This window comes from Manis pentadactyla, chromosome 16 (assembly GCF_030020395.1).
Source record: "Manis pentadactyla isolate mManPen7 chromosome 16, mManPen7.hap1, whole genome shotgun sequence".
NCBI lineage: Eukaryota > Metazoa > Chordata > Mammalia > Pholidota > Manidae > Manis > Manis pentadactyla.
In genome coordinates, this window is record NC_080034.1 from 31,236,077 (window position 1) to 31,261,330 (window position 25,254).

A 25,254-nucleotide genomic window follows, 5' to 3' on the forward strand; every position below is an offset into this window, starting at 1 on the left:
AGGGCCGAGTGCAGAGCCGGCCCTGAGCCCTGCATGCGTTCCTGCCTCCACCTTGGCTCCTGGACCTGAGACTCCCGGCTGTTTGCTCAGGTTCACATGAGGCTTAGAAGGGCCTGCCTGTCCCTTAAACTGTCTCTCCCCACCAGGGGCCTGCACCTCCCTCCTGTCTCTTCCTACCTGTCACCACCTTTCATGCTTGTAACCATGTGACCAAGCCCCCAGAAGGCTGCAAGTAAAATAGCTTGAACATACCTACAGTTCTCCTAGGATACTATATGTTAAAATGCAGATTCTGCCTCTTAGGTCTGGGCTGGGGCCTGAGTTCCTTTCTAACCATTTCTAACCCAGGGGATGTGGTGCCTGGGAATCAGGCTTGGAGCGGCGAGGACTTGAAAGGCTCTCTCACATCTAAGCCACAGCCAGACAACTCTGCTCACCCAGCTAGGGGACCAACACCAGGTGCCAGGTCCTTCACATGCTCAGCTCCTTGATCCCATCACCAACTCTGAGGGAGGTGGCATTGATGCAGGGGTTCTTGTTTGCAGAGTCTAAGAATAAACTTAGCAAACACCCAAGGTAGGAGAGCCAGGGAAAGGCTTTTATTGAGAGATACAGTGAGAGGACAGGGTTCTAGCTCACGCCAGGAGGGGACAAGAGAGCCCATAGTGGTGCGTTGTCTAGGGGTTTTATAGGCAGTTGAAGATTTGGGGGAATGTGAAAAAAAGCTTAGGGGTGTGGACTTGTTAAGTGGTCCCTGAATATTTAGAATTAACTTAATACAAGGAACTTCCTGCTCTGATTTCTCCTGGACATACTGGCCTCTCGGTCTGGGAGCATATCAAACAAGGCTGCCTGCCCAGCCCTAAAGGTGGGCTGATGTATTGTTTGCTAAGAGTAAGTTAAGAATCCTACTTCCTAACTTCCTGGGTATTAAAATGCAATCTTATCTTTAAGGTGGAATCCTTCCTGCCTTTTACTGTGTTGTTTTTGGCAGGGCTTCTTGCCATTATTAATTGTCCAGATTGTAAGTCACCTCATCAAGTCTGAAGGAGGAAAGACAACACACAGGCCTGGGCCTTTAGCATGCTAAAGTGAATCTTACACGTGATTACAAATGATTAGCATAATAAAAACATGTGCTACTCTTCTTATCTGGGGAATATTAACTGATCTCGCTGAAGAATGACTCTAGAGCTTAATGTTTAATACAGTTTTGGTAGGGGGTTTCCTTGCATGGAGTTACATTGCTCTGACTGCAAATAGCCTGCCTTGCTTTTTCTGGAGGCCCTCACGCTACTCTGTCTAAGCCCACGGTCCTTGTCTCAGCATTACCACCTTCCTATTCTACAGACAGGGAGGCTGAGGCTCTGAGAGGGTAAGTACCTGTTCCTGGTTGCACAGATGGTAAGTGGCAAATCCAGACTTGAACTGTGGTCTGTCAGGGCCCAGAGCATATGAGCGCTGCACTGACCCAGCTGTCTTCCTGAAAGCCAGCTGGAAGGGTGGGGTGCAGCCCAGGGCGGTGGGTGAGAGCCTGGGACGCAGCTCTTAACTGGGGCAGCCCTGCGGGTTGAGGTGAGGGGGAAGGGTCTGAAAAAGGACTAGTTCTAGAAGGGTGAGAGCTGAGTGGGGCTGGTGTCCTGCCTCACCTGCGTACCCCAGGGTCCCTCCACTAATGGGCTTGAGACCCCCTACCTACCTCCTCAGGCCCTTTCCAGACAGATGCCCCCCACAGGCACCCAGCTCAATGCCATCTATGCTCCATGCACAGGGCAGGCAGAGGCTGGGTGTGCAGATTCCCAGACCCGGTGTCCCAGTTCCACCACCTACCAGCTGTGCGACCTTGGGCAAGTTGTCAGCCTCTCTGTGCCTCAGTTGCTCCCTTTGTGAAATGTGGGAATATATTACTACTTCCCTCACCGGTAGGTGGGGTTGCTTTCAGGATAATAATATGTATGAACTAAGAACAATGCCTAGTGCATCTGTCTTAAGTACTCAGCACTCAGTAATAATGAATGGCTATTGATTTGTAACCAGGAGACAGTAGGCCACCTTCTTAATGCAATTATCTATGGTTGTGGGTGTTCTGCTTTCTTCCTTTCCCCTTCTCTATTCCAATGTCTTCTTTTATTTAGCAAATCCTTGATACTTCAGTTATAAAGCGGTTGTTTTCAAAGTACTCACAGGACGATTAAACTCTTAAAAGGGAGGCCAAAATGAAGTGTTTGCAGTGTACAAGACAAGTCACAGGGAGACAAGAGGCTGGCAGGGGCCCGGGCTGCAAGGATGGAGGAGAGGAATCCGCAAGAGCAGAGCAGGGGGCCTGGAGCAGGGAGGGCTGTGCTCGGTGGGTGGGGGTGCTTAGGCACTGGGGCTGGTTTGCAGTGAGGCCTCCAGACGGAGCCAGAAGCCGCTCCATGTGGCCCTTGGGCCTGTGCCCTCTCACCCCCGGAATTGGCAAGTATTCCTGCCCAGGCAGCCTGCAGAAGCCTGGGCTGTGATTGCTGTCTTCCGAGGAGAAGGAAAAGCAAAGGTTGGGTCCCTGAGGCCACCGCAGCTCTGGAGAGGGAGTTACCGAGTTTGGGGCAGTAGCCGAAGTGACAGAAGTCACACCCATGTCTCCCACTCCTGACCCTGTAGGCTGGTTCCTCGGGCACCTGGCCTTGGTACATCCATGCCGCCTGAACCCTGGGTGTGCCTGGATAGAGTGGGAAGGGGCCTGGCCCTTTCATGTTACCAGCTTGGGGTCCAAGGCCTGGAGAAGGGCAGGACGTGCCTGAAGTCACACAGCTGTGCGCTGGGACAGCCAAATGCAGGTTCTCCAGTCCCACTGTTACCCTGCCGAGTGTCAGAGGCTTTTGTGCTGAGCTTGTGTGGCTAAGCAAGGCCTTTTGGGACAGACTCACTCCCGAGGGTCAAGACTGTTGGGCTTCATCCTCCCTGGTGAGGGGTGGCAGTGACCATACAGGCTGACCCGTCATCCACAAAGTTAGCTGACCTTCCCTCGTGGGGGGAAGGGAGCAGACTGGCTGGGTGGGCGGGGGAGATCAGAGGGGGCTTGGGACACTGGGAGTCCCTGTCTTGAGCCCTCTGCCTTGCCCTTCAGGCTCCTTCCTGTCTGGGGAGCCATCTAGAGGATGACCCCTTCTCTCACCCCTTCCCTCACACACACACCTCTACTGTTGTCCAGTGCCATATCCCTGGTCTGTGCAATCAGCGTTGTCTCCAGCCAGCTTGATATAACCCCCCAAGGCCCTTGTGTGGCCCACCTTAATGCCTCAGTGAGACCAGTTTCCTGAGCCCCTGGGCATGGGTCAGTCTTGGCTATTCAGCGGAAGAGCTTCTACAAGCGGCGGGGTCTGGCCTGTGTTCTGCAGAACCTAGGAAGGCTGAGGGGTACACAGGCCTCGCTGGGACCCCCTGTAGGATTTACGAATGACGACTGGTGAGGGCACTGAGGATTCACTGTAGGTGGGGTGTGGGGAATGGGGTAGGGCTGGAGTTCAGGGGGGCAGTCATCCATCTACACAGGCTGCCAGATTTCCTCACCTGTGCTGGAGCTGATAGTGTCAGACTCCTGAGACCTGCGTTTGCCTCCCCACTTCACTCTGCTCTTGCAGTGTGACCTTGGACAAGTCACTGAACCTTCTTCCTAAGTCTTGGTTTTCTCATCTGCCAGAGGTGCTTTTTGTCTCATGGGAACTGAGCCTGTGTTGGGTCATTGGACAAGAAGCATTCCGGAGCCCCGGGTCTCGTTCTGGGAAGTCTAATGGGTGGGATGGGGTGGAGGTTCAGTAGAAAGCCGATTTTTCTGGAAACTTGCTTGTACCTGGGGAGATTGGTAAGGTGCCAGGAAACAGTGGCAAACCAAACAATGTGGCCACAGTCGGGATGCTCCTGTGGACCGAGTGTCCAGGAGGGGAGCTCAGGGGCAAGGGAAAGAGGGGCTTCAGTCCCCTTACCCCTACCCCAACCCAGGAGAAAGGCGTTTGCCCACTGAGGGACAGAGTGAGGGATCGGCAAGATGTGTGTGTGTGAAAAAGAGAGACAGAAAGACAGACAGACATATGGAGGGTCTACATGTTCGGCTGGGCTGTATCTGTGCATATCACAAGGGTGGACACCCCCGAGGACCTTCTGGTCTCTCCTCTCCATGCTTCCCTCAGCTACATGTACCACTGTCCCTGCTTGCTCTCAAAGCCTAGTGGCAGTCCTGGGGCAAAGCTTATGCCAGGGTCCGGCTGGGCCTGGTGGGGACAGGATGGGCACCTCTCTGGTCTGGGATTGCCTTTGAAGCTGCCCACTTGGCCACACAATTGCCTTACCTTGCCTGGGCCAGCAGACCAGCCAGCCAGGAGGCACCAGCTCCCGCCCTTAACTGTGGGTTGTGAGCTGGGACGTGGGGCTCATGGGCCTGAGCTGTGGGCACTGGAGCTACCAAGCAGGCTGGGAGCTCTCGTGGCTGCCCTTTGCCTCCCCCTTCCTTCCTTTCCCTCCTCCGCCTCCACCTCCTGCCTGTGTGCGGCGTCCTGTGGCAGCTCCTGGGGAGGCAGGGGCTCTGCATGGTGGAGTGGGGTGCATCCTCGGTCTGACTCCTGCTCTGCTGCTGCTCATGCGCGTTGTGCAGACCACTTTTTTGGAGCCTTCGCTTCCTCCTGTAATTCACTATTTGTTCCCCAGTCTTTATTCATCACAAACAAGGGATTGACCAGCCTTTGCCGAGAATGTTCCCATTCGGCAGAGTGACTATGTTGTACGAAAGACTCGGAGGACCACATCCTGCATGATAGTCTTTATGTTCGTCCAGGGTCAGGTGACACTCACCCAGGTGGATGGAGGTCAGACTGGAGCTTCCCGCTGGGGGAGGCTTCCCGAGGGAACTTTCTCTGGTGATGGAAACATTCTCCATCTTGATCTAGGTGGTGACTGCACAGGGGTACGCACCTGCAAAAATTCATTGAACTATGCACTTTAAATCTGTACATTTTGCTGGGATGAATTATACCTCAATAAAAATGAAAAAGGCCAAAACCTTAAAATAGGAGTGTTACAAGCATGTACCACTGACCTCATTTCCTATCTCTGGTACCAAATATACCTTCCAGACCAACAGTACACCCTTTCCAGGGGCAAGTGTGACTTCCATTAGCTCTTTTCAATATTGGAAGTAGCCAGGGCCCCTTTGTTGCCTCTCATGACCTCTCAGGAACCCCTGAGGCAGATAATATGCTAACAACGTGCAATGGGAAGCACCTCCAGTGTGCCAGGCTCTGTGCTGGGAGCTCCGCCTGCTCAGGATCTCTTTAGAAACCAAAGGTCGGTGGTGTCATTCACCTGCCTCTCCTGTAGCACTGCAGTGAATTAGGCGATAGACAAGAAAATTTTTTTTAAAACGCGAGGCTTTTGGAAAGGAAACAGAGGGTGCCCAGTAATGGGAAAAGCTAGCCCAGGCCTTCCTGCCCATGTGCAGTAGGAAGAGACAGAAGCTGGGGTTGCCTCTCGGCTGCTCTGCCCTAGCCTGGAGCCTTGGAATGGACCCTTTTCTCTAAAGGATCTTAAGAGGAACAGAAAGGAGACTTGTCCAGGGGGACCCAGGAGGCATGGACAGAGTGAATGCTCATGGTTCCATCCTTGCAGAGGCCTCCACACCCAGCATCCCACCTTTGGTCACGCAGCTCTAGGGGAGCAGTGGCGCCAGCTGGTAAGCCCACTCGACTGGTGGAAAGACTGAGGCCAGGCTCCGACACTGAGTCAGACCCAAGGCTTATGATACCAAGTTCCCACGGCATCTTGTGGGCAGGACTGCTGGCTCCTGGGAACCTCATGACCCCTCCCCACTCCCGGCTTTGGGTCTGGGCCAGCTGATGCCTCTCCGAGGCCCTGCAGGAACCCATGCCCACCTTGGTAATTTTGAACGGCCTGTCCTAAGACATGGGGATTGTATGGACATTCTTGTTCATTTCCTAGTTCATCAGGCCTTCCTTTGCCACCTCCTGTGCCAGAGGGGGGCTCAGAGAAGACAAAACAAACCCCAGTCCTGGGATCTTCCCCTCTCTTCCCTTCTCAAGCTGGGAGGTTACACAGGAGGTCCGGGTCTTTCCCCTGCCTCTGGGAGCCTTGGCACCCTGCTCAGGAGGCCTTCCTATAGTGGTCAGTCTGATTTCCCCTCTGCCATAACTAGGCATCTCCTGCACATTGGTGGTTTCTAACAGACTGGAGCAGAAGAAAACTTCTGACCACAGAGGCACAGAATGTAATAAATGACTTAAACAGGCATCCCGGTCACTGGGCTCACATACTTTGTTGTTTCAGCCGCCAGACATATGTTTTTCTGGGAATACAGGAAATTATCTCTGCCCTTTGAGGAGGGGTAGAGATTTTCTGCTTGTGCTTGGGGTTCCAGACCATTCTATCGTCCCGGGCACCTTCTGGCCCCTGGACTGGATGAAAGACATCAGCTGCTAAAACCCTTTGATTGTAGGGGGGCTTTTTCAATGGGAATCCCTAAAATAAAATATGGCAATCCGCACCCCCGGTGCATGACTGAGGCTAAACCCTAAGCCCTAGGATTAGAGCTGTGGAGCCAGACCGCCAGGGCCCAGCCTAGCCACTCATTGGCTCCATGCCCCTTGGCAGGTGATACCCTCTCTACGCCTGTTTCCTCATCTGTAAGGGGGGCTGCAGTACTGGTATGTCATGAAGTAATTGTGATAATTAAATAAAGTGCTTTGAACAATACCTGGCCTGTAGTAAGTACTCTGTAAGTATTAGCTATTAGCATAAAATATTTTTCTCTGATTAAAAAGATCCATATGTTCATTCTAGAAAAAGAGTAACATTCCAAAAGGTAAAAAGAAAAAAATTCTTCATGATTGCATCATCCAAAGAAGTCAGTACTATTTTTTTTATATTTCCTCCCAAGATGTTTTTCTACTCATATTTCTTCACGGTGATGTTCAGATTCTATCTAGGATTTTGCTCCAACTTTTTGTCGCTTGACATGTTACCATGTTACTTACTGTAAACACAACATTCCACCAGGAGAAACACAACATAATTTATTTAACCATCCTTTTGCTGGGCATTGAGATGATTTTTTATTTATTTTTCTCTAAGATTATTTTTGGTTTTTCTCTATATAATGTGATAGGTATCTTCAGGCATAAAAGCCTTTTCTGCCTTGCAGATTACTTCTTTGGGCTAGTGGATATTTTTTAAGGCTTTGACACACACCTCCAGATGGCGTTTCCAAAGAGCATGTACCCAGGCGCACTAGGGCAGCAATATTGAAGTAGCCTGGTACCAAAGGCATTTTAAAGTCATAGCCACACACGGGTGGAGGGTAGGAGGGTAATTTGTTTAACTCTTGTTTTAAATTATTTAAGGTCTGTCCTCATACTTATGTAAATTGTTAATGAAAGTACAACACACATACAGAAAAGTGTATAAATGGTCAGTAAGCAGCCAGATGCATTTTCATAAACTCGACACTCCCCATGTCACCAACACCCGCATCAAATTACAGAACATTCCTGGTCTCCCCACACCCCAAGCTCTCCTGTCCTCAAGCTGCCACCTCCCAGTCACTCCCCTCCAGGGGTAACCAGGATCCTGATTTCCAACACAGAAGATTTACTTTGCCTGGTTTTGAACTTAGTATATGTCGATCACGTTGTATGCATTTTTGTGCCTGGCTTCTTCCGCCCAGCGTTCCGTCTGCCGGAGTCATTTGTGTAGCAACAGTTGGCTCGCCACCGTTGCTGGGTAGCGTTCCAGTGTATGGATGCACCACAACTTCTTTATCCATTTCCCAGCTGGTGGATATTTGGGTATTTTCTGGGTTTGGCCCTCTCTGCAGTACTGCTGGGAACGTCCTGGTGCATGTCCTTGGGGGTGATATGTATGCTTTTCTGCATATACTTAGGAATGGAGTTGCTGGGCTGTGGGGTATATGTATTGTCTGCTTCCTGCTCCAGTTTTAAAAGGCAGAAAAATCCCTGGGGCAGTTCAGACTCCTCAGTTAACTGAAGAGCACTGTTTGAGGGACACTGCATGAAGATTATGTTCCCTCTGAAGGCTTGTGTCTGGGGCTGTAGTGGAAACTGAGTCGGGCCCTGGGTTCTGACCCTCCAGCTGCAATGGGCGTGGGACTTCTGCGTCTGGTGGCCACTCAGTGTCCAGACCCAGGGACCTCAGCTGGCCTAACAACTATCGCACTGAACAGGGCGGGGCTTGGGGCAGACTTGGGTGGAGCTGAGGGGACCCCATCTTTGGATATGACTGGTAAAACCCCTAGAAGCTTTCTTGCCTCCTTTCTCTTTGTATTAAAAGACTCACACATGTAGCACATATTCACATCATAAGAGTTAAGTGCCTCCAAAGTGGAATGAGAGTCTATAAAAACCCGTGTTTATCACTCCCTGCTCTTCCCACCTCTCCCGAGGTAACCACTCCACAGTTTGGAGTGTTGGGGGAGCCCAGAACAGAGGTTCCAGAGTGAGGGCTATGAGCCAGGCGGCCTGGCTCAGATGTCCAGTCTGCTGCTTACCTTCTGTGTGACCTTGAGCAAGTCACTTCACCTCTCTGTGCCTCATTTCCTCCCTGACAACTGGGGGCCAATAATAGTAATCCCTCATAGGGTTGTTGTGAAGAAAAGGTGAACTAATATTTGGAAAGTGCATAGACCATCCCTGACCCCTGCAGGGCAGGCATTCAGGACGCCTTCTGATCCTTCTAGTCTTTTTTATATTTACCCATTTCCTGCCTGAAGGGGCTCAGGCTGTGCATTTCCTCTGTGGTTTTCTTCTCCCACTCAATGCCATATCTTTGAGATATCCTTTCCTATATATGAGGCTTTCCTGTTCTGGGGTCCTCCTTCCCCTTGTCTGTCCCTCATGGAGTACAGAACTTTCTCCCCATCTCTCTGTCCACATCCTCCCCCAGGAAAGGTTCTGGGCATGTTTATAACTGAGGTGTAAATGGCTGATGAGGGAGGGCCACTCACAGGCCGGTAGGAAACCAGCCCTGGCCCTGAGCAGAAGGCGCACAGCTGTGGAGGGGAGCCGGGCATCCACACCATCAAATGCCTGAGGGCCTGCTAGGTAAGGCCCACACACTCCCTGTGTCTCCCGGGATCCTCGGGAACCCCCCGAGGCAGGTGCTGTGAGAGGAAGCCAAGGCAGAGAGGCCAAGCGGTGTTGCCAGGCACCCCGCTGGTGTGGACTTGAGCCCAGCTGTTAGGTTGGGAAGCTCAGCTAAGCCACAACCCAGACTCAGCTTAGGGCAGAGGTAGTCAGGTGGGCAGTTCTGGTGAATGGTGGCAGGATGGGGCTGGGGGCCGCTGAGGGTGCAAATGGGGACAGCTGTCATCGCCTCAGCTGAAACTGCGTCCCTGCTGCGTTGTCCATGGGACCAGGGAGAGGCAGGGATTCTCTGGGGCGTCAGGTCCCCTGGTCTCCTCAGGAGGAGGGTGTAACCTGGGGGTGGGCACAGGGGACAAGCTGTTACCAAATGCATGCACAAAGGGCTCTCCCCAGCCTGGCGGGTCTGGAAGTCAGACGGCGGGGAGGGACCCAAGGCAGCTGGCTCTGCAGTGCCCTCCTCTCAGCTCTTCCTGATCAGCGTGGGTGCTGGCAGAGGCTGTGAGTGGCCCTTAGGCCTTGAGAGTGGGCAGGTGTGCTTGGGGGCTCAGGGAGGGGTGGCTAGCGTGCCCAGGTTTCTTCTAGACCACCCATCCACCCTTGGGCCCCCTCAAGGGCCTCCCTTAATCCGACACGAACCCACGCAGATCACCCTCAAAGTGACCCAGGCCGGTGTGCCAAGGGCAGAGGCTAAGACTCCAAGGGAAGGAGCAGCCTTGCTTGACAGAGGGGGTGGGATGGGACAGGCCAAGGCTGCCGACACCTTGCTGTTCACAGTTCTCCAATGTTCCCTCCCAGGATGCTTACACAGATCCCAAGCAGGTGGTGGGGATTCCTGTGTCCATTTTACAAATGAACAAACTGAGGCTGGCACAGCCAGTGAGAAGCGGAGCAGGGCCTCGCTCCCTCCTAAGGCAGAGCCAGCTCTGGCCCAGCCCAGGACGGGCGCCCAGCCTTTGTCAGAGGAACAAGGGGCTCGTTCTCCCCTAGTCCTCCCATGCCGACTGGCACTGCCAGGCCCAGAGCCATCACCCCAGGGCCTACTGAAGTCAGATTGTTCCTGAGTGGGAGGGGCTCCCCAGCGCTGGTGTGAGTGTGTAGGGGGTGCAGCTGCCAGGGAAGTAGGCTGGGCTGGGGTCAGAGCCCCAAGGTCTGTAGGACTTCAGGGGGTTGGGGGGCTGGAAAGACAGGCTCCCCCTCTCTGGGAGCACAGGGAAGGGGTGGAGGGTGCAGCTGGCCCTTGCTACAGGACAGAGAAAGGGGGAAAGGGGAGTGTCTGCTCCTTTCTCCTTGGGGACTGTCCTACTGAGAGCTGGATGGAGAGACCCCAGGGGCTGATACAGCCCCTCCACTAATTCCTGCCTGGGGCCAGAGCCGGGAGGAAGGAAGGTGAGGGAAGGGCCACCCACCTACAGCAAAGCCTGAGGCAGGTGGTGCTATCCTACAGTGTAGGGAGGGTGGAGGGGCCCGGGCTGGCGGTTAGGCGGCCTGGGCTCCATTCCTGGTCCTGATCAACCGGACATGCAGGCTGGGACAAGCTCCCTCCCAGCTGTGCCTAGGGTCACGGTGGCCTCAGACCCCCCAGCAGGGGTTGGGAGCCCCACTGCCTGGGGTTGGGGCCTTGCTCTGTCTCTGCCACAGACACTTAACCCCCCTGTGCCTCTGTTTCTCCTGATCTGTAAAAGGAGGCTAATAATCCAAACTACCTCTTGGGGGTCTTTGAGGTGAAAGTGCTTGGAACAGTGCCCAAAACACAATAAATGCTCAGATAGATGCCAATTTTTATTATTTCTATGATCCAATGATTTTCACTGATGATTTGCCAGTTCCTCCTACTAATGCCGACTTAGGCTGGTGTCTGGCAGTAGGCAGAACGTGTCAGCCCGTGCCACCTGCAGAAGTCTGGGTCTCCTTCTTAGCAGCTTGGGGCACAGCTCTGGCCTGCTGTCCACACTGCAGCTGACTCCGCCAGGCTTACCCATCACTCACCCGCTCAGCCTACCAAGGGCCATGCACTGTGCCAGACACGTTATTTTCATTTAATGCACTCACCAATCTTCTGAAATAGAAACTGTTTACAGATAAGGAAACAGACCGGAGAGGTTAAGTGACTGCCTGAGGTCATATAGCAGAGAAACGGCAGATTTGGGATTCAGGACCCTGTCTGCCCTGTGTGACAGTGCCTGCTCACCTACCATAGAACCTCTATGGGGCCTGGGCACCTCTTAGAGAGTCTCCTCTCATCTTAGCTGGGAGGGACTTTAGCAATAGCCCCATCTAACCCTTTTGTTTTGTGCACAGGGCCACTGAGGCTCAGAGAGGGAGAGGGGTGTGCCCAGGGTCACTCACTGAGCTAGGGACTCAGTTGCAGGACTCATTCTGTCCTGTCCTCCCCCCTTCTGGAGTAGGCTTGGGGACTTAGTTCCCCTGTCCCACTGAGACCCATCGAAAACAAGGGCTGACGTGCTGGGCTGGGGGCAACCTTCCCTGGGCCTTGACAGGCCCAGGTGCCCTGAAGCAGCCCTCCCTGCACAGGGTTGTAATGGCCTGTGGACTTGCCACTTGCATTTATGGGACTGTAGACTCCATGAGCTCAGGGTATATTGCCAGTGCCTTGTTCATAAATAGTGATCATTCCCTGCCCACATTCATGGGGCATCTACCATGTCCCAGGCCCTGTGCTAGAGGCCGAAGGCACAGCAGTTAACCAGACAGACAAAATGCCTGCCCTTGGGAATTTGCATTCCTAGTGAGAAACAGACAATGAGTGGGATAACTAAGCAAAAATGCTTAATACTCAAGACAGTGGCAAGTGCTAGGGAGAAACATAAAAGAGGAAAGGGCTGAGGGAGCATCTTAGGTGGCAGATAGGGATTTTGTCATTTTAAACAATTAAAAAGTTAAAGGGTGGTCAAGGGAGGTCTGTGTAAGGTCGTGACATTTGAACGTTGGAGGAGGTAGAGGGATGAGCCATGGTGCAGTCGGGAAGGGCATCACAAGCAGAGGGCAGAGCAAGTGCAAAGGCCCTGGGGTGGGCATGTGCCTGGCATGTTCAAGGGACTGCCGGGTCTGGTGGGTGTGGCTGGAGCAGGTAGAAAAGGGGAGAGTAGGAGATAGGGTCAGAGGGCACCAGGAGGTGGGGACAGATCACACAGGGCCTTTTATGGTAAGGATTTTGGCTTTACTTGGAAGTGGGAGCCCTGGAGAGTTCTGAGCAGAGTGAGGACGGGATCTGACTCAGGTTTTAACAGGATCACTGTGTCACTGAGTTGCAAATAGTATGTTGCAGAGCAAGAAAGGAGGGAGTCTGAGCATGAGGAAGTCCCTTCAGGAGGCTGGATAAGGCATGGTAGAGGCTGGGCCCACACTGGTGGCAGTGTGGCGGTGGGAGAGGAGAACGTATTTGAGGTCAGATTGGACAGGATCGCCATGTATCATGAGAGGAAGAGAGGCGTCAAGGTTGACGCCAAGCTCTGGGGGCTGACCAAATGCAGTGAATGAAGGAGAGGGAGGCTTCACTTCTGGCCCAGGAACCAGGAAACGTGGACTTGAGTCTCAGATCTCTCACCCACTGGCTTGGTTACCTTGGGCTAATTACTTCCCCTCTCTGGGCCTCAGTGTCCTCTCCTATGTAGTGGGTGAGATGCTCCTTGCCCTTTGCCCTCTCTAAGGCCTAGAGCTCGGAAGAGGAACTGTGCCTCACAGCCCTGCCTCCTGTTCACAGGGAGCCAGTGCCAGCAGCCGCCATGGCCTCGCGCATTGGGCTGCGCATGCAGCTCATGCGGGAGCAGGCGCAGCAGGAGGAGCAGCGGGAGCGCATGCAGCAGCAAGCCGTCATGCACTACATGCAGCAGCAGCAGCTGGGGGGACCCTCCACCCCTGCCATCAACACCCCCATCCACTTCCAGTCTCCACCGCCGGTGCCCGGGGAAGTGCTGAAGGTAGGGCCTGCTCCCGCCGGTCCCCTCCCACCCTGGTCCTGGGAGCCCCTAGAGCCCTTGCCTTCTCCTCCACCCAGGTGCAGTCCTACCTGGAGAACCCCACCTCCTACCACCTACAGCAGTCCCGGGACCAGAAGGTGCGGGAGTACCTGTCCGAGACCTACGGGAACAAGTTTGCTGCCCACGTCAGCCCAGCCCAGGGCTCCCCCAAGCCCCTGCCAGCTGCCTCCCCTGGGGTCCGGGCTGGACACGTGTTGTCCTCCTCCACTGGCAACAGCGCTCCCAACAGCCCCATGGCCATGCTGCACATTGGCTCCAACCCGGAGAGGGAGGTGAGTGAGGTGGCTGCTGCCAGCAGAGCTGGTCCTCTGGTGTCACACTCCAGGGACTCCTAGTCAATGGCAGAGGCAAGGCGCTGCCCTCAGGAGCCCCAGTCTGAGGGAGACACAGCCCTGCCCTTGGGGAGCCCATCTCACAGGGAAAGCATCACCCCTAGTTCTGAGAGCTCTGCTAGGGACACACAGGAGACTCATGGGAAAGCCCAGTACAGCTGCAAAGTCTGGACGGAGGATATGTAACACTGTGTCCCTGGGCAGCTTGGTTCCTTGGGAAGAGCCCTGGCCTAGGCCTTGGGGGCTGTGGGACTTGGATAGCTTATCTCTCTGGGCCTGTGCCTGTTGAGGTGAGCAGGTTGGGTGAGGTGGGCTCTAGGGTCCCTTCCGGTCAGTGGCTGGCCCAGGGCCCCTTCCTCTGCCCTTCTCCCAGTGGGCCCTCCTCAGACAGACTTTTCTCTTTCAGTTTGATGTCATCGACAACATTATGTGTCTGGACGATGTCCTGGGCTTCATCAATCCTGAAACTCAGATGCCCAACACGGTACTGTTGGCCGGGGTGGGGTGGGGCCGGGTGTCAGAGGAGGGGGCGGAGGCCCCACAGTGGCTCCGAATCTGGGGAGAACGAAGGATGGGTCCTCACCCGGGCACAGCCGGTATCTCGCTGCAGAGACAAGCATTGTCTCCATTGAGTCAAATCGTGATAAGGGTCCAGGGCCAAGCAGAATTATGAATCCAGAGACGTGCCTCAGCCTGTGTGCATAATGGGGCTTCAGCAGGGAGAGGTGGCTGGGCCGGCGGGGAAGGCTCCCAGGGGAGGGGAGGGGCAGGTGGCACTGGTGTTGGGCCTCAGCACTGGGGAGGCCTGGGAGGGCAGCGGCGTGGCCACAGGAAGGCCTGGAGCTGCTGAGTTCCTTTGGGATCTGGGGCTTCCCCCTCTCTGCTGGCACAGGCCTGTCCCTCACTCCATGGAGGCAAGTGATACGGGGTTGGCTTTGTCCCCTCCCTCTGCCACCCTCCTGGCAGTGTGAATGGTCTCTGGGCCTCCTGGGAAGAGGTGAGGGAGCAGGTGGGAAGGAGCCAGGCTTAGAATCAAGAGGCTGTGACCTTGGGGAGTCTGTTGAGCATGCTGAGCCCCAGTTTTCTCAGCTGAAAAACAGAGATGCCTTCTACTCCCAGGATTGTGGGAAGATTAGATAAGACAAGAATTTGGGGGCTGGATCTGCACAAGGGTGGGGAGTCAAGCAATCAGTCCTCAGTGCCCACTGCTCTGTTGACATGCCCAGTGGTTCCACAGGGGCATCAAGGGCTGAGAAGGAAGGACATAAGCATGTGGTCCCTTTAGTGGTTTCTATGTACCATGAGGGTACTAAGCCTGTGATTTGCTCTGCATGTTTCTGTGGCAGGAGCTGGGGAGATCTTTCCAGGGCTCAAATCTGTCCCTGTCAGCCCTCTGCTTAAGCCCCCACTGGCTGCCCATCGCAAAATCCCAGAGTCTTTGCCTGTCAAACCCTGTTCTCCAGGGTCCAGCTGCACCTCCTGCCCTGCCTGGACCCCACTCGGCTCCTCCAGCTTGAGTGGCTTGAGGCCACCACACTGCACCAGTCCCCTTCCTCAGCCGCTCCCCTGCCCCCGTACCCCCCAGCCGGGTGCCCTTCCTCCAGTCTCTGCTCAGGGCTCAACTCAGTTTCCACGCCCTCCAGAAACCTTCCAGAAACTCCAGAATAGATTAGGTGCTCCTCCCCTGGCCTCCTGATGCCTGGGGCAGAATCCTGTTCCCCAGTCAGATCGCTCTCTACAGTGGTTCTAGCCACTCGAGGGGGACCGGTTGCTCTTTGAGGGCAGGGACTTCCCCTCCTTCAGCTCTGGACTCTGCAGCCTCTCAGTGGGAGCTGCTGGGTGACGAGGCCCAGGGTGAATTCTGACATCCTTGGTGCTGGCTGAAGGACCCCTGAGAGCTGCCACTGTGGTCCGGGCGACACCAGCACAGCTTCCTCCAGGGCGTCCCTGGAATGGCTGTTCCTAGAACGCTGGGCCCTGGGGAGGGCCTCCCACGGAGAGGGAGCTGCTCAAGGGGTTTCTGTCCCTGCCTCATCCCACAGCTGCCCCTGTCCAGCAGCCACCTGAACGTGTACAGTGGCGACCCCCAGGTCACAGCCTCCCTGGTGGGCGTCACCAGCAGCTCCTGCCCTGCTGACCTGACCCAGAAGCGAGAGCTTACAGGTACCACCTCCCTGCCTCCCTGTGTCCTCCCTGGCTCCCTCCTCCTCCCTTGTTTTCTCCCTCCTGCCCAGCTGCTTTCTCCTTCTCCTCTGGCCTCCAGATGCTGAGAGCCGGGCCCTGGCCAAGGAGCGGCAGAAGAAAGACAATCACAACCTCAGTGAGTCCCGCCTGCCCGCCACTCCGGTCCTCTCACCTGGGCTAGCTGGAAGGCCACTTACCTGCTCAGATTCCAGGAAGGCTTCTCTCCCCAAAGCCTTACGTCCTCGCCTTGGGGTGACTGGGTGGGCTCAGCACTGCCCTCCTCCTGCTGGCCCTCTTTAGGAGGGGGTGGGGAGGATCTCCAGGGAAAAGACAGTCATGAAATCCCCAGTACACCGAGTGAAAGAGCTTATCAGATTGTTTTCTTTAGGGTGTGTAAACTGGGAACTCCTGGGAAGGAATCTGGACAGTGCGGGGAGTCCTACCCTGGGCGGCTCTGCTGTGCTTACAGCCTGCCCAGGACTGATTTGCCTGGAACTGCCCCTTAGTTGAGTCTGGCCTGCGCCTGACCCCCTCACCCCTCTGGAAATCCCGTTCTGTTGGTCACCCATTATTTCCTAGAAGGGCTTGGGCACCCCTCAGTGGGCTTGGCCCTTCTCCCTAGGGAGTCCTCCTCCCTTAATTTGCTCCTTCTGCAATTTGTTACCTTTAGTTGAAAGGAGGCGGAGGTTCAACATCAACGACCGCATCAAGGAGTTGGGAATGCTGATCCCCAAGGCCAATGACCTGTGAGTGTCTGGTGGGGGAAGGGTAGGGGTCAGGGTGGGCAGTGGCTGAGGAGAAGGATCTGGACCCAGCCCTGTGCTGGTTGCCAGGGGACAGGGATGGGAAGAGACTCACTCCTTCGGTGCTGCCTTCTCAGAGCTTATCATCTATGTGGGAAAAGAAAATCCTTCTCTTGTCCAAATCAGGAAAGCTCAGGACAGGTGGGCAGTTGTCCTGGAAGTAAGGCTGGGTCAGGAGGTACTTACCAGAGGAGAGTCGCGCTGGGGACATGTGGCGAGGGTACTGGACTGGTGCGGAGGTAGTCTGGAAGTAGGGGTCGGGAGCTGAGGACAGGTGTGGGTTTTGGCCCAGGAATGGAAGGCCTAGGGAAGGAGGCTGCTCCACGTTGCTTGGTCCCAGGAGATTAGTGAGGTGGGTGTTGGCAGGAAAGTCACTAGGAGAGCTTGTTCTTGTTCAGCGTCCTCCGTAAATTAAAAAAAACAACAACCCAGGTCTGGGGTTTGTGGGCAAAGCTGGGACAGGCGCTATGGGCTTCAGAAACCTAAGCAGGGTTTACTTACACCCACCGAATATGTGGTAAATACCAGGCCAGTCCTCTGAGCCCGCACCTCTAACTCTGCCTGGCCTGCAGGGATGTGCGTTGGAACAAGGGCACCATCCTCAAAGCCTCTGTTGATTACATCCGGAGGATGCAGAAGGACCTGCAGAAGTCCCGGGAGCTGGAGAGCCATTCTCGGCGCCTGGAGATGACCAACAAGCAGCTCTTGCTCCGCATCCAGGTCTGGCCCCTGCACTTGGACTTCTTGGGTAGCTTTGACTCCTGACCCCGGGCCTGGCTTTTGACCCCAAAGCAGTGCGTGCACTTCTGAAACTGAAGATGGGAATGACACCCATGAGGAGAGAGGATGTATCAGTCAGGATGTATTGGCTTAGTGACAAATAATCCCCAGCAACTTTAAGCAACAAATATCACTGGAGGTTCTGTTCAGTGGGATCCTCATTCTGGGGCCCATGTCAACAGGCAGGCACATGTAGAGCGGGCTCTTAAAGCCATGTGTCACTCTAAAGGTAACGCTTGTCACTTGTGCTCACAATGCCTTGATCAGGGCGAGTATGTGCCTACACGTAACCTCAAGAGGGCAGGAAAGTGCAAGCCTGCCATGCGTGGGAGGCAGAGAGGTGGAACTATTCAGTGACTGGTGCTAAGAATCACCGTGGGGGCAAACTAAAGAACAGAGACTTGGGAGAGTCAATTCTACCACCTGGGTGGAGAGTTCTAGGCTTTTGGTTAAGGGCTTCTGTCCTCTTTGGACCTCAGGCTGGTCATCTATACCATCAGAGTGATTGGATTGCAGTTCTTAAACTTTCCTATTTTTCAGAGTAGAAAATACAGTTTGCATTACAGTCCAGCACACATAACCACACTCAAAGTGAAAAGTCAAGGTTTCATGAAAGAAGCCTCATCCTTAAGAGACGGAGTGCATCCTGATAATTTCTATTCTAGTCTGGTCTAGGCAAGTCTAGTTCAATTAAGAAAACAGAGCTGATCAAGACTTACTGCAGTGGTCTCACAACCCACTAATGAGTTGTGACTTGTAGTTTGAAAAAACAGTGGTCTAGACTCCACAGTCACCTATGCTTCCTTCCAGCTGAGACATTTTGTGGTCTTGAGTGCCCCAAGGAGAGGGGCTGCAGCGGGGGCCCACGGAGGAGCTGGTGCCTCTGGGTGTGTCCCCAGCCCTCTGTGTGCCCCACCTACAGGAGCTGGAGATGCAGGCCCGAGTGCACGGCCTCCCCACCGCCTCCCCGTCGGGCATGAACATGGCTGAGCTGGCCCAGCAGGTGGTGAAGCAGGAGCTGCCCAGCGAGGAGGGCCCAGGGGAGGTCCTGCTGTTGGGGGCTGAGGTCCCTGACCCTGAGCCAGTACCCATCCTGCCCCCCCAGGCCCCGCTGCCCCCGCCAGCCCAGCTACCACAGCCACCATCCCCATTCCACCAACTGGACTTCAGCCACAGCCTGAGCTTCGGGGGCGGGGGCGATGAGGGGCCGCCAGGCTACCCTGAACCTCTGGGGCCAGAGCACGGCTCCCCATTCCCTAGCCTGTCCAAGAAGGATCTGGACCTCATGCTCCTGGACGACTCGCTGCTTCCACTGGCCTCTGACCCACTCTTCTCCACCATGTCCCCCGGGGCGTCCAAGGCCAGCAGCCGCAGGAGTAGCTTCAGCATGGAGGAGGGCGATGTGCTGTGACCCTGGCTGTCCCCATGCTGGGGAACAGGGACAGGCCCGGGGGCTGGGAGGGCCAGGGCCACCTCCCTCCCACCCTGCAGGATGCACTTGTGTGTGAAGTAGCCACCTGCCCTGCCTCACTCCTCCCTGTCAACCCTCTGTTTGGACTTAGTGCCTGCTTGGCAGCCTGCAGCGTCGGGAGAAGCCCCCTGCCTGGTTTGGTACCCCCAGGGGCAGCCCTCTCGATGGGGCTGAGCAGGAATAGGCCTTCAACTGGCTCAGGAGCTGAAATGCAAGGAAGGGAGGGGACAGGGTATGCTAGAGGGAAGAGGAGGTCCTGGGAGGGTCCTCTCTTCTGAGCCTGGTCCCCCTACCCCTGCCCCATCCCTGCCCCGTGCTGGTGAAGGATACATTGGAGCAGGGGGTTCGGGAAGTTCCTTCTCTGAGGCAGCGACTGGTCCAGGGGGTGCCCAGGCCTGCCTTTCTGGGACTTAGGTGGCAACAAGCCCTTCCTCCAGTGTGGCCCCCCACCCCCCTTTGGTGCTAACAGCTCTCCACCAGGTGGTGTGAGGGCGGGCGTGGCCAGAAGAGGGGGCGCTGGGTCCCGGCCAGAAGAGCAGCTCCCCTCCAGGCTCCCCACTTTGTGCCTTTAGTAAACACTGCTTTGTACCTGCTTGTCCTGTCTCTTTGGGGTGGGTCTGGGGCTAACAGAACAGGAGAGGTGTCAACCCAATGGACTTCTTTCTGGACTCAGACAGAGTTCAAATGCCCCCGATGGGGGTCAGGGCTGGGGTTACCGAGAGGAGGGAACAACCCATCACCTGGTCCCCTCAACTCCCCACCCCTGCCCCATGGGAAGCTGGGGATACAGCCCTATTTAGGGGGCTTGGATGCTGATGGAGGCACTTTCCCTCCTTGCGGCCGCAAGATGGCGCTGCAGCCACACTTGTCCCACACCTCCAGTTATGGCCTGAAGACCGCTGAGCCGGATAGCGTGGAGTGCCGGGCTGCTCATAAACTAGCTCTACTGTTCTTGGCCGCTGCTTTGGGGCACCCTTGGCTCAGGCTCCCCCTGGCCCGCGGTGAGGGCATGTTTTTGCTGTGTCCCATCCCAGTTCTAGTGGTGACCTGTCCGAGTTCCAACCCCTCCCTAGGTGGGCTGAGACTGCTTGGGAGGGTCGAGCTGCACAGCCTTGGGGGGCAAGGCCAGCCCCTCTGCTCTCTCAGTGTCTCTTGCAGGACAGGCTCGTGACTGAAGGCCTGCGTCCTTCTATGGGTTTGGGGAAAGGGGTCCACATGAACTAGTTTGGGAGGACACAGGAGCCCGGGATGCTGGGTGGAGCGCAGGACAAGGTTTATGCTGTGCCCTGGCACTGGCAGTGAGGCCTGGGCAGATCCTTAACTCTGGGCTGCAGTTCCCCCACCCCATAATTGTTCCCAGGGGCCTCTGATCCAAGATCCTGGGGTTTTATGACCACATCCAAGGCTTGGGACAGTGAGGGGTGGCGTGCCAGCTTCTTCAGCCCCAGGTGCCGGGTGGGGAGGGAGGGGGGCTTTGGGGCTTTCCCTGGTTCCTACGTCCACAGGCTCTTCAGGCAGAGACCAAAATGGCTTCTTCCTATGGGGCCCTGAGAGGCTGAAGGGACGTAATTAAGAAAAATTTTAAATCCCAGGATGAAAATGGCTAAGAGGGCAATTTCCTTTGTGCAGAATGGGAGATCAAATCAACATTGGAGCAATTAACATGTGAGGGGAGTGAAGGAAAGGGGGCTGAGTAAGTGGGCACTGATGGAGGCTGAGCTGGCGGAGGCTGCAGGATTAATCGCAAGGTCAGATGGAGCTGTGGATGACCTTGTGGAGTTTGAGATGGCCTGGGTGCTGGCACCTTCCTCCAGTTCCAGTCGCCACCCCGCTACCAGGGACCTGCCAGGCCCTGGGAACCTCCCCCCCCACCCATTCCAGCCCCTCCTGGGGCAAGCCCTGGACCCTGGCTGATGCATCCAGGCTCAGCCTGCATTTGCTTTGCAGGGGATGGAGGTCCGGGAACTCCCAAGGCCGGTTTTTCGGGGGATTAACTCTCTCCTAGCCCATTTGTCCTTTCCCTTCATCGTGGGGAGGCTTGTGCTGCCCATCTGCTTTCTCCTGCAGCCCCTCCACTGCCTGCTTGCCTCCTGCGCTCTGGGTTACTTCAGCCCCGCCACTGTCTGCATTTTGGGAAGCAGGGTCTGGACCACCCATTGGGTAGGACTGAGGGTGGGAGTAGGGTTCTGCCCACAAGAGGGCGTTGCAGGGCCAAGACCTGGTTGCAGCAGTCCCTGTCACTGGGAGAGGGTGGGGGAGTCTCAGGTTAACCGTACCTTCCAAGCTGTCTGCCTGGGAGCCCTGGAGTCCTGCCAGTTTGGTTAAGGCAGGCCGGGCTGCTACCTCCAGCATTTCAACAAGCCACCAGAAAGTGTTCATATATCCAAGCCTGGTCTGCACGACCCTTAGCTTGTGGCCAGAATGGAGTGGGGGCCTACATCTTCTGACTGGTGGTTATAAGCATCTCTAATTCAGTTAGAGGGGGTGCATTCTTACCTGAGCTCTTTATTTCATAGACAACACCTTTCCAGATATCAGGTCCATTGGGTGAAATTATTTTTAAAAAGGTAGAATGAGTAAGTAGGCTGGAATGAAGGCAGGGATAGACCTGTCCCACCCCCTCATTTCACCAAGGAGGCCCCACTGCCTTGAGAACAAGCAAAAGTATGGGGAGCGAGTGGAGTGTGAGAAATGGGTCCAAACTTGGCAGGAGGAGGAAGAGCAGCTGTAGCTTTCTTGGGTCCGGCGTGGGGCCCCAAAGCAGGAGACGGGGTGCTGGGTGTGAGGGTCCCGCCATCCGCAGCCCTGCTCCTGTGTGTCTGTCTCCACCATCCACTGGCCTCTCACCTCCTTGTACTGTGAAGGAGTTGGGTCCCCAGATATGGTATACCAAGGAAGATGGCTTCCTTCCCTGCCTTCCAAGGACAATCTCCCCTTCTGGTTGTTCAGACAGAAGACCAGGTGTGGACGGCAGGCCATGCTGAGGCCGCTGGGGGTATCACTGTCTCTCTGTTCCTTAGTACCCACCTCCTCAATGTTGGGAAGTCCTGGATGTCCACCTGCACCTCTTCTGAGGCCTGTGGGACAGGGCTGTCTGGGGGGCTGGAACTGCAATGAAGCTGGCTGGGGGAAGCCTGGCCTCAGTATATCCTCCTTGGAATTTCACAAGTCTCTATCACCCTCTGCTTCTTTAAATCAGAGGATCTTAACTTAACTGTTTGGAGCCATTGACTTGGATGAGAGTCTGATACACATTATAGAACTTCGCCCACGCCCACCTAGCCTCCTAAAAACAAAAGCCAAGTTTAACACTCCTGCTTCAACCCATGTCCCCTTCCCCATCTGAGAGCCCACTCCTCTCCTGCCCCTCCAAGCCACCTGGAATGACAGCTGGAGCAGTTAGAAGGAGCCCTTCTGATTTACCTCCTGTCCCCCCCCAGCTGGGACCCCCACCTTTCAGGGTCCAGGCCCATCCCCCTCTTAGCCTCCTCCAGCCTTATCTTTTTTCTTTGCTCTGTCTTTTCCAAGGAGGGCAGTGGAATTTATACAATATTTAAGCAGCCAGAGCTGAGTCCGGGAAGATATTATTAATGTAAAAGGGACGGGCTGCAAATGCTTTTGGACCTGGTTACAATTAGAGGGTGATTTTTCTAAAGGTCAATGAATTCAGATAATATCCACAGGGGGGAGAGAAATTTAATACCTTTTTAGTGAATTAATTAATTATAATATTATATCGGCTTGGGGTTCTTTTCCAGAGTGATTAAGGGAGCGATCTGTCTTCTGTGAGGCCGGGGAGAAACGCCTGCCACCAGCAAGGACCCTATCTGGGACTCAGAATAGGACCCTTCCCTTTCCTCTCACCCTGGTGGTGGCCAGGGAACAGCAGGGGAGGCAGGCAGGACCCAGTCTGGTGAGGGCAGGCACAGAGATCGGCAGCACCCTTTCCCTGTGGCTGTCCCCATGCGGGGCCCTCTTCCTGTCTGTCCATCACTGAGAGCAGGTCCCTCCAGGGCCAGGAGAGCTGGGTGTGAGTTGTGGCCTCCTTTACACTGGGAGAAACTGAGGCGCACAGGATTCAGACTTGCCCTGAAGTTAGTGGGAGTTAAGGCAGACCAGGGTGGGATAGCTGGTTGGAAATAATGAGAAGGCTCCCCCAAGCTCCCAAACCAGGCCTTCTGGAAAATCTCCACCTGCCAGAGGCCCATGGAGCCACCTGTGAGGGTTCCCTTTTCAGAAAGAGGTTCTTTAAGGGTGTGGCGTGTGCCTAGGCTTGGCTTATAAAATGAAAACACTCCAGAAGGGCTGAGATGTCATGATGCAGCAAGGCTGGGCCAGGGAATAGCTAACTTTCTGTCCCTGGAGGGGCCTGAGTGCCAGGGGAGGCACTTTTAACTTGCTTGCTCATTCATTCATGTGTTCCATCCATCATTCATTCATTCAACAAAACCCTGTGGCACACCCTCTCTTATGCCACCACAGACCGATTGAAGTTGCCCTTCTCAAACCCCTGTCCTTGAGCCCTAGCTGCTCATCTGAACAATGAGAGGCGTGCTGGGGAGACCTGTGTGGACCCTTTCCACCCAGACAATAGTCCCTGCCTCTACCTGAGGGCAGGGAGAGGGCTGGGAGGTAGAGGTCGCTCATCCACTCAGCAAACCCTGGGTGCTCACTTCGGAGATGGGCCCGTGCTCAGTACCAGGAATGCTTGGGTGGATAAAGGACAGTCCCTACTCTCTAGGAGCCAGTCCCTGGGGCAGGAGGGCTCCGGGAGACAGACGCAGCACAGCCTCAGGGAGGGGCTTAAAGAAAGGGAGAGGAGACGCTAAGTGAGTGGGGAGGGGCCAGGCTGAGGTCAGGGAAGGGGTATTCAGCCGCAGCGTGAAAAGGCCTCCTGCGGAGGAGAGGGCGGGCGCGGCTGGCACTACGCGAGGCCGGTGGGCGGCTGCCCCTGTCCCCAGCCACGGGCCCAGACATGTTGGGTGGAAGGCGCTTCCACGAGGCCAGAGGTTCCGGGTGCAGGAAGGCAGGGAGCAGCCAAGCCCCGCGGGCCTGGTCTAAGTGTGGGCTCTGCCTCGGCTTGTTCTGTGATGGGGGTGGAAGGGTGGTTGGGGCAGGGGCAGGTGGCGCTCAGAGCCTCAGGTGTCCCTCCCATACTGGGGGGATTTTGAAAGTCGCCTCCTAAGTTGCTGTGTCAGTTAGAGGAATAGTGAAGGAGGTGCTGGGTGCAGTCACCTGCCCAGGCTGTGGCTCCAGAGGGCAGAGCCCCCAGGGGGCCCCGGCTGTGCCCTCGGGTCCTTTTCCATCGCAAGGAGCGCAGCAGAGGCGTAGCCTGGGCACCTTTCTGGGGCGGGGGGAGACCAGCGCCTCTCTCTCACCGCAGCCCTACCTCCCCTGCCCGTCTCAGCGCCTCTTCCCCCAGCCCCTCCCCCGCCTCTCTTCCCTTTACGTGTGCGGCGGGCTGGGGAGGGCCTTCCCATTGTACTATCTTTGGGCCCTAAATTAAAATTGATGACATCTTGAAATGAGCAGTGAGGGTAATTTTGCTTCTGAGCCGGGATGCTAATGAGGCCCCTTAATGGTGCGAACGCCGAGCTGACGGGTCGTGTGTCACGCGAGGCAGCGAGGGGGGTAATGGCCGAGGTAAGTGCCAGTAATTACACCCTGTCTCGCCGTATTTTGGCAGGCCTAGTGGGAGAGCGGGGGCTCAATCACCGCTGGCGGGGGCTCCCCCCACCCACCGTGGACCTGCAGCCAGAGATACCCGCCTGGGCCCAGCCAGAACCCTCAACTCCAGCCCCACCGAGATTGAGGGGCCTAGGCACATACGTGCATGCAACAGGGCACACACACGGTACACCATTGTGCACCCCCATGCCCCCAGTGTGCACACAGCATTTACACAACTTACACACATGCGTGCTCATCCATTATGCTCCCCCCATAATTCCACACCCTGTGCACACACACTGTTCCATGGACACACCCTCGTGGCGCACACACATATATGCATGCATTGAGCACCCACTGTGCTTCACATCTACAGTCTCTAATCCTCCTGGCTCTTTTCTGAGATAGGTATTATTCTCATTTTATGATTCAGAAACTGAGCCCCAGGAGATAGGTTGTCCAAGATCACACAGAAAGACAGGAGCAGTGGAATTCAGATCTGTTTTACTTTGCATTCTGTGCACCCACCGAACTCCCTTTCATGTATTCTCACATGTGTACTTCTCACAAACACACATGCATGCCTGCACATGCACATATATTTATCACGCACAGGTCACCCATGTCCTCTGGGCACCCAAATGTGCAAATCAAATCACTGTACAAGAATTCACCTGTGCACTGGTGACACACATATGCATGGGTGTATTAGCATGCACACAGACTTGCTCGTATGCACACGTGCTTGGATCACATGATGTTCACACTCGGACTCATGTAATGGCTCTAGGCTCCAGCATCTCAATTTCTAAAGAAGGGGAAGTAAGTCCGGCTCCACTTCCCTCCCCAGCATTTAACTGTCGTTAAGGCAGA

General features: G+C 55.4%; 1 protein-coding gene across 4 annotated transcripts in view; it reads left to right on the top strand.

Annotated features, from left to right (window-relative positions):
* TFEB (transcription factor EB) overlaps positions 1-19,299 on the top strand; it is a 56,446-nt gene extending 37,147 nt beyond the window's left edge. For all 4 annotated transcript variants that reach the window (XM_036927585.2, XM_036927587.2, XM_036927586.2 and 1 more), the window contains exons 2-9: positions 12,865-13,081; positions 13,159-13,413; positions 13,880-13,957; positions 15,516-15,636; positions 15,737-15,793; positions 16,328-16,403; positions 17,033-17,180; positions 18,163-19,299. In XM_036927585.2, the coding sequence (XP_036783480.2) occupies positions 12,887-13,081; positions 13,159-13,413; positions 13,880-13,957; positions 15,516-15,636; positions 15,737-15,793; positions 16,328-16,403; positions 17,033-17,180; positions 18,163-18,651 (1,419 nt within the window). In that variant the 5' untranslated portion in view covers positions 12,865-12,886 and the 3' untranslated portion in view covers positions 18,652-19,299. The remainder of the gene's footprint in view (positions 1-12,864; positions 13,082-13,158; positions 13,414-13,879; positions 13,958-15,515; positions 15,637-15,736; positions 15,794-16,327; positions 16,404-17,032; positions 17,181-18,162) is intronic.
* Positions 19,300-25,254: the final 5,955 nt, after the last annotated feature.